This window comes from Malus domestica, chromosome 14 (assembly GCF_042453785.1).
Source record: "Malus domestica chromosome 14, GDT2T_hap1".
Taxonomy (NCBI): Eukaryota; Viridiplantae; Streptophyta; class Magnoliopsida; order Rosales; family Rosaceae; genus Malus; species Malus domestica.
The window spans coordinates 10,959,856-10,969,335 of NC_091674.1; the positions used below are offsets into that span (position 1 = coordinate 10,959,856).

Here is a 9,480-nt window from a genome sequence, read left to right on the forward strand (position 1 = left end):
ACAAAGACCGCCTCCGAATAACCGCCACTTTGGCCTATACATAGATTGAATTTGAAGTTTCCAGCCAACATACTCTATTGACCGAAGACTTGGGGGACTACACTATGTACCATATATTGGGCTTCCGCAATTGGGCCTCATGAAAAATACTTGGGGGACTTAGCCCATTATTTATGTACTGAGGAGTGAACCCTTATTCTATAAAAGGGACTCCTTCACTTTCATTAGAGAGCACCCATTATTCATGTATTGGGGAGCGAACCCTTATTTTATAAAAGGGACTCCCTCACCTTCATTAGAGAGAGACTCTAGCCCATCACTTATGTATTGAGGAGTGAGCCCTTATTCTATAAAAGGGACTCCCTCACTATCATTAGAGAGCATCGCCGCCTGCTGAGCAACCGCCTCGCTGCGAGCATCAACTCTAGCCCATCATTTATGTACTAAGGAGCGAGCCCTTATTCTGTAAAAGGGACTCCCTCATCTTCAATGCCACAAGCCGAGCCAACCAAGGCAACATAAGCCATAAGTCGAGCAGCCTTGCAACATGTGCTACTTCTAGTTGAGCATCATTTCACATTGAGCACCGCCTCATATCGAGTATCAGTTTTAGACGACATCTAGTTACTTCAGCCCATACATGGATTGAATTTCCAGTCTCCAGCCAAAAGACTTTCTTGATTGAAGACTTAGGGGATAACTGTTTGTACCATATTTAGGGCCTCCGTATTTAGACCTCGTATAAATACTCGAGGGACTCAAATGTAATTATTTAATAAATGAAGGGGCAAATATGTAATAAGTGAGGAGCCCTTATTTTATAAAAAGACTCCTCACTCTCCACATTAGGGAGAGGTCAAGGTTTAGGCCATGGGAAGAGAGAAAACATCTCAGAGAGAGCAAACACAGAAAATAGGCTAGAAAGCACACTGCCTCTAGCCTTCTTGTTTATTCACCATTCAGAGTGAAACAATATCAACATCAGTGTGGACGTAGCCCAAACATTGGGGTGAACCACGATACATCTTGTGTTCTTTACTTTCTTGCAGATTCACGGTCGGATTTATGTTGTTCCAAGACCCATCCAGTTTTGTGCATCAACAATACTCATTTTATATTTTCTAAAAACATTAAAAATCAATTAAAATCTTCATTAAAAAAAATCTTTTAATCCAACTCCAAAATATCTAATTAATAACTTATAACAAAAAAATAAATAAATATACTAACATAAAGCTATCTACAAAACATTCTACCCTAACTCAAGTAGCAAATATATGAATGTATATTATACCTATAAGTGAGATATGATACCTAACTAAAAGGTAGAAAAAACATAATATACCTACAAGCAAGACACATTAATCTGTGACAGGTTGACTATGAAAAAGAATCTGTCATATAGGTAGATAAATACAATTAACCTGTGATATAGGTTGATTATAAAAATTAAAATAGAATGACACATCCCGACCCGGAATATCTACTAGGACTCCGAATCGAGCTACGCTGGCCGACACCTGAAAGGTGACGAAGCCATAAAGTGTGATGATGTGGAAAATGTGAATAAATTTTAACTAAGAGTGCCTAATTACCAGAGTGTGCTGGTGTGCGGGAAGGAACCCACTTCACACGTGACGTTAGAGCATAAATAAGTACAGTAGAGGATTAAGAATCGTACCCTCGAAAGAATCTCCAATACTAAGAATCGCCATGAATCTTTGACGATAAGAAAGCACAGCTAATAAAACCTGGAGGGTGAAAACAAAACAAGGGTGAGTGGCCCTGAAGATAAAATTTTAATAGAAACCATATAAAACATTATAACCCTTCGCTACACCATGTATATAGTTTCCAGAAAAATCATACCATGTATCAATGTGAAATCAAGAGTATATCAACTATAAATCCATAATTATGCTACCACAGAACATCTCATCAGCAATATCAATAATCATGTGATTAATAACCCACACTAGCATGCAAGTCGGAGTCACCTACGGTGACCTGTACGACTGCACCTATATCTCATCAATCAACGCTGGCATATAAGTCAGAGTCACCTCTTGTGACTTATACAACTTATCTATATCTCATCACATATGCTAGCTCATCACGTATTTCATCACATATGCTAGCTCATCACATATTTCATCACATATGCTAGCTCATCACATATCTCATCACATATGCTAGCTCGTCACATATCTCATCACATATTTCATCACATATGCTAGCTCATCATATATCTCATCACATATGCTAGCTCATAAGTCAGAGTTACCTCTAGTGACATGTATGACTTATCCATAGTTCAATAAGTATACCTGCACACGAGTCAAAACCACCTAAAGTGGTCTGTACGACATGAAATACGCTCAAGTGCTACAATCACGTGAAGGCTGTACGAATAATCGCAAGTCACCTATGAGTCGGAACCACCTATAGTGGTCTGCACGACAGAACTGTGCACCTACCTTGGATCCAAGGTGACTGTAAGGTAAGGGAAGTGAACATCATGTGAAGGACTGTGCCTTGGCCACGGGCTAGAGCACTAATACCGGGGTGCAGGTTTATGAGCTCTCAATGTATCTTAACATAACATGTATGATTCAATGGTGATGCGAAATTTAACTTAACACACAAAATAAACCCTCTTGTTGTCTATTGTAGTAAAGAATGTAAGTAGAGATCGTTCTAGGCTGGGGATTACGAGGGATTGCTAAAACACCTGAAATTGACTTAAAAACGTAAAATTAAGTTTAAAACACCAAACTAGACTCAAAAGATGCAATACAAACTAAAAACAATGAATTAGACTCTAAACTGACTCTAGGGATGGTTTTGGACGAAATTAGGTTCTAACTTGACTCAAGAAACTTAAAAACACAAATCAAAACAGATTTTGACTAATAGAACACTTTAAAGTAAAGGGGGATTTGTTTTTGATGAATTTGAAAACAAGACAAACAGATTGTAAGCTAAAACAGATTTTGGACGAATTTGGGTAAACTATGGATGATGGGCTAGCTAGAGGGTTCTTCTCCACACATGACACACTTGCACATAAACCAATTTTCAGTTGTTCTTTCGATGAATAATGAAACTCAACACCTCAAATTAATTAAGTTCGCTTAAATTAACCTTCAAGCTCTCCTTAAGTTATTGAATTGGATGGGAAATCACATACAACAATTCAAGCATTCTTCAAAAGTCCTTTACGTGAACAGCACAATAAAGATACAATCAAAGATCATTAAGCATTATGAAAACTATAAGTATTGACGAGGCATTCGTTACTATGATGAGCATGAAACTCCTGCCAAGAATTCATTTAACGCGATCGTTTATAAGCGACCTCCACTACTTGTGAATATAAGTTTGTAACTAATAGGTGAAACTCCCTTATATTCTAGCATCATATTCATGCATGCAAACTAAGTGTGCACTCTTAATAAACATACACGAATAAGTTAATAATCAAGCAGCTAAACAAATTGAATTCACAACTTATGAAATCACAATTGAAGGTAATTAATTCATATTGCAAGTATGTTCATGGCTTTGAATTTCCCCCTAGCTAAGGGGGGTTTAGTTACTCATAATTGCAACAAAATCAGAAAATAACAGAGTAGATATTGAAAGCAAGAACGAAGTACACCTAAAACGCTCCAAAGTTTCAAGCTTGAAACGCCAAGGACCTTCGTTTTCACCACCTTGTTGCAGCACAAGTATCTAAGGATGTGTATGGATTTAGGGAAAGGTTATGAATGTATTTAGGTTGGATGGATGCCACGGTAAAGGGAATGGAATGTATGGATTTGTGTTTGATTTTTGGTTGGATGAGTGCCACGGCAAGGGAATGGAATTGTATGTGTTTGTGGGATGAGGGAATATATGGATGAATGTAAGGTGCTCACGGCTAGGGAATGGATCCTGGTTATGGTGAAGGGTGGATGTATTTATAGGCTAGGGAGAGGAGTGTATGGAGTTGTTATGAGTGGATGTAATGGGTTTAGTGGGTGGATGAGTAGGTGTAGGTCACAGCTAGGGAATGGAATAATGGCTGAATGTGTTTGTGAATATGGTTATGTGGCTGTTCATGCCGTGCCTTTCCTTTGCCCATGTGTGTGTGTTTCCTTTGCCCATATGTGTGTGTTTCCTCTTACATTTGCACACACATGTTCTTCATCATTTCAGCCACCAATCCACACCTTTTCTGCCCATGCCAAGCTGTCCATGTACTCATCATTTCCACTCCTTCATTCTTTATTTTCTGCTGCCCATGTGTGTGTGTTTCCTTTGGCCATGTGTGTGTGTTTCCTATTACATTTGCACACACATGTTCTTCATCATTTCAGCCACCAATCCACTCATTTTCTACCCATGCCAAGCTGTCCATGTGTGTGTGTTTCCTTTTGCCCATGTGCTGTGTAGTTTGAATATGTGTGTATGCATGTTGTCTTTGCATGTGCACACACATGCTCTTCACCATTTCAGCCCAAAATCAACACATTTGCACACACACATGCTGATTTCCAGCCTTCTAATCTTCAAAAATGTCCATCCTCATGTCTCCATGCTTGCACTATCCAATTTTGGCTAAAAAATGCTCCAAAATGCACCAAAATGCACTTTCTTGCCAACTTTGTTATTAGGACCTACAAACACATGAAAATAGCTTAAAAATGCATAATTGACTAAGAATTAACAACATAAATGCACAAGAACAAGCTGACTAAGCCGCATAAATATGCTCATATCAAATTCCCCCACACTTAGCTTTTGCTAGTCCTCGAGCAAAACAAAACAAACGAAACAAACAAAACAAAACCTAGACCTTCCAACATTTGCCTCAGGGATTTTTAATGAAACATGACATGCCAAAGATCATCACTTACATAGATTTAAGCAATCCTTACCCTCGAGCATACTTAATCATAATCACCATTCACTAGTTCACATTTTATCAATTAAAACAACATTTGAATGTAGTAACTTGCCTTAGAATTCCCTCAACTCCTTACTAGATACTCTCTATTTTCACGCACATTTTCTGACTACACACCCTACACTAGTTATATGTGAGAAGATTGATGTAAACATGAAAGACTAGTACTCACATATGTTACAACAAAGAAAGCAATTTTTGGAGTTAATAAGCATGTTTAAATATGATCTCATGAATGGTATGCTACTACTTAGATGCGAGAACCAGTGACACCATATGCTCATACCAATTTCGAACTCCACAAAATGAAACGCACAACACTCAAGATTGAAGTCAAGGGTTGTAACAGGGTTTGGGGGTAATGGCTAACAAAGAAAGGATAGGGGTAACAAACGTTCTTAAAGCGATGGTAAGCAAAGCAATGAAATCGACACTTGGAATTCACTTTAGAATGCAGAATCAACTTTTAAATACAAAGGGAATATTCATGCAACACTTAGGGCCGAATTCAATGTTTTTGGACCCTTTCTTCAACAAACAACACTTTAAAGCTCTTTTTCACAACTTTTCTTCTTTTCATTCTATTTTCCATGAATTTTTCTTTTTCTTTCCTACCCGTGCCTTATTAAGGACTTTGGCACACACACACAACAAGAATCACTTCCCCTACACTTGTTTTCTGCAATACATTAATCAAAAGGAATTCATTTTGAGTCATGCTTTACTATGCTTCAAGAACAAGGGTATGGATGGTCCTAATCTAGGCTAGGTGAGGACAGTGTGGGTTAACAAAGAACATAGGCTACACAAGGCTCAACGGGGTTAAACTTAAACATATAATGAAGTAGGATACACGGCAATTTGGCTTTGGTGGTGGTCACTACACAACTTCATCTTGAATATGTGTTATGCAAATCAATAGCATGCTTTGAATGAAATGGGCATGAGTTCTAGCATATGGAACTAAATGATGAAACGCCTTCTAAGTAGTAACCAAGCAAAGAATAATGAGATCATGCAACGACTTTAGAAAACAAGAATGCACAGATTATTAACTCTCCAAATAAACGTTTTAGGCTTAAGTCTCACAAGGTTGTAGCATTAATTTGAGTTCCTTCCTTCAAGCATGTTACAAAACTGATTTTTCTTTTATGATTGCATGTGAATTCATAAATTTAAACCACAACCAAGCATACACCAAAGAGTAAATCAAATTTTCATCCATGTTTATAACTCTCTTTAACAGTCATGTAATTAAAAATCAAATCCTCATCATTGTGTTGGAAGGTACCCTAAGACACAAACAAACACATAAAAACAACTCTTTTTGGGTTTTTCAAAACAATTTTTCAAATTTTTATAAGATTTTTGGATTTTTATGTCAAAGCACACTAAAACACTCCAAAACAGCTTAAAAACACTTAAAACAGCAAGGAACAACATTAGAAGTAATGGGTGATAAACTCCTACGAATTTCATGCAAAACAATGGTTACCCCCCCCCCCCCACACTTCAAACATTGTCCTCAATGTTTCAAGCATAAACTCACACAAAAACAAGCAAACAAACAAACAACGAATAAACATGACAAGTATAGCAAAGTAAAAACTAGACAGGGTAGAGTTTAAGAACGCAAATCTGGTTTTGGAGATAGATGATCTTGTTGTCTTTCCACAGCTTTAATCTCGAACTGGTTCGGAATTCTGAGCGAGAGTTCCTTGGTTTCAAATCAAACTCCTTCTGCTGGGTTGATTTGATTGTGCAGTCTGCATTCTTCTCTGCTTGTTTTTTCTGCACGGTAGGCAGGCACGAGGTAGAGGTAATGGTATGTTTCTTTTTTCAATCTTTCCAAGTGCCCACCTTTTGCTTTCTTTCTCCTTGTCCCTAGCTGAAGATGAATTAGCACATTGTCTCCACATGCTTCGAGGTATCATTTTCACTTCCCTTATATGTTCCCCAGGCAGATGTGGTAGACGAAGAGGAAGCATATGATGTTGAAGATGAGTACTCGAGAGCAGGGCTAGGTAAGCAATCAGGAAGGGGTTCCAGGCAGTCGGTTTCAGATTGGAAGATTGATACCAAGTGTTGGCTGATTGCTCTCTTTCTCCTTGTCCCGCAGATGAAAACAACGACAAGGAGAAGGATAGGGAGAAAACATGATATGAGATACTCTTGCTTTCAACCTTCATGATATAAAATAGTTTTGCTTTGGATGAGTTGTTTGCAGAGGTACCCCAAGGAATAAGGAACATTGAGTGACTCGAGAGGCTTCGTTGGGAAGGCATTCTCGGAGATGAAGGAAGGTTATGTATGTCTGCCTTATTATGGAGGGTGAAGGTCGATATTTATAGAAAATAATAACCGATACTATTCTTTCACTCTTGTCGGCAACCGTTGGATGATTGAACAGTAAACTTCACGTGTTTTCTACTTCACCAGAAATCTTAGACATATTGCCCGTAATTTTCGCAAGGCTGAATGTGCATGTGACAGATGTGACACGTCTGGATAAAGCTGATGCCTCTTCGATATCTAGAATCGGCGCTTCGACAAACTGCCCGTGATTTCTGCAAAGCTGGGTGTGTATGTGACAGGCGCTGACATGTCTGAAAAAGCAGATGCCTCTCCGATTTCTATGCTTGCCTCTTCGAATTCTGAGCTCGCCTCTTCAAGTTTTGAGCTCCGTCGAGTGCAGAGGTTGCATGTGACAAGTGTGGACAAATCTGGACAAGAAGATTGGCCCGTGGTTTCTGAGCAAGCCCAGCTTTTGAGAAAGCTAGCGCCTCTTTGATTTTTGAATTGGCCTATTCGATTTCTGAGCTCGCCTCTTCGATCTCTGAAATCCCGTCGAGTGCTGATTTTTATAGAGGCATGCAATATGTTTCAAAGCACACTTGAATTTCTGCTTGGAGAAACTCCCTTCTTGCACTTCTACGATCTTGACTTGTCCGACCTCTTCTTTCTTCAACACCTTTGAAAATGTCTGGCCCTTCCGACCGTCGTTTTGACTTGAACCTTGGTGAAGAGGCATCCATGCCTTCTCCAGACAACATATGGCGCCCATCCTTCATATCCCCTACTGGTCATCTTACTGTTGGGGATTCGGTGATGAAGAATGATATGACCGCTACGGTGGTGGTCCAGAACCTTGTCACTTCCAAAGATAACAGACTACTTTCCAAACGATCTGATGAGTTGGCTGTCAAGGATTCTCTGGCTCTTAGTGTGCAGTGTGCAGGTTCTGTGTCCAATATAGCCCAACGCCTATTTGCTCGAACCTATCAAGTTGAATCGTTGGCAGCTGAAGTGATGAGTCTCAAACAGGAGATTATAGGGCTCAAGCATGAGAATAAACAGTTGCACAAGCTCGCACACAACTATGCTACAAACTTCTGGGGCTGTACCGCGTAATGAAGCTCCAAATGATCAACCTTTGATGCCTCCTTCTTCTAGGGCTCCGCTGACTGTTGAGGCTCTGCCGACTACTGAGACTTTTCCTAAGCAGCCTTTGTGAAGGCTTCCTCTTGAATTTTCTGCTTAATGTTCTTTTTTTCTTTTCATGAAAATGAATGTAAAAATACTTTGCATATCTGTCAATGTTTCAAAAATAAACCCACACCCATAAATAATTAAACAACAAAAATAAAAATGACACTCATGGCAAAATAAAAATGCAGAAAAGGGAAGGTTTTTAGAAACGCAAAACTGATTGTGGAGCGATTCGAAAATCTTCCTTATTTGAATACATGGGTTGCCTCCCAAGAAGCGCTTGCTTTAACGTCTTCCAGCTGGATGATACCTCTATTTAAGCTTGAACAGAGCCCACGACATGCTCCTCAAAGGCTTCATAATAGGGCTTCAAACGATGCCCATTCACCTTGAATTCTTGTTGTGTCTTCAAACTTTGTATTTGGACTGCACCATGAGGAAAAACATTAGTAATAACAAAAGGACGAATCCATTTGGAACTCAACTTACCCGTAAACAAACGAAGATTGGAATTGAAGAGTAACACTTTCTGCCCTATAGAGAACGTCTTGCTACGAATCATCTTGTCATGGAATGCCTTCGTCTTCTCCTTGTAAATACGAGCATTCTCATAAGCTTCTTTCCTAATTTCCTTAAGCTCATTCAATTGAAGCTTTCTATGAAGACCGGCGGCATCAATGTCCATATTGAAAGTTTTGACGGCCCAATGTGCACGATGCTCTAACTCAACGGGAAGATGACATGGTTTCCCATAGATAAGCCGAAATGGTGACATCCCAATTCGTGTTTTGTAGGCAGTACGATACGCCCACAATGCATCATCTAAGCGTAAGCTTCAATCCTTCCTTGTTGGCCCAACGGTCTTCTCTAGAATCTATTTGATCTCTCGATTCGAAACCTCAACTTGGCCATTTGTTTGAGGATGGTAAGGTGTAGAAACCTTATGGTTGACATTTTACTTCCTCAACAACGCCTCAATGGTCCGATTGCAAAAGTGAGACCTTCCATCACTGATGATTACTCGTGGCATGCCAAACCTT

The 9,480-nt window shown here is 39.3% G+C and overlaps 1 protein-coding gene across 1 annotated transcript; it reads right to left on the bottom strand.

Annotated features, from left to right (window-relative positions):
* Positions 1 to 8,756: 8,756 nt before the first annotated feature.
* LOC139191155 (uncharacterized) lies at positions 8,757 to 9,125 on the bottom strand. The gene is made up of 2 exons (XM_070811717.1): positions 8,930 to 9,125; positions 8,757 to 8,866 (listed from the first exon to the last, which is right to left on the bottom strand). Exons 1-2 carry the CDS (start codon positions 9,123 to 9,125, stop codon positions 8,757 to 8,759), a joined length of 306 nt encoding a protein of 101 aa, XP_070667818.1.
* Between the last annotated feature and the right edge of the window lie 355 nt (positions 9,126 to 9,480).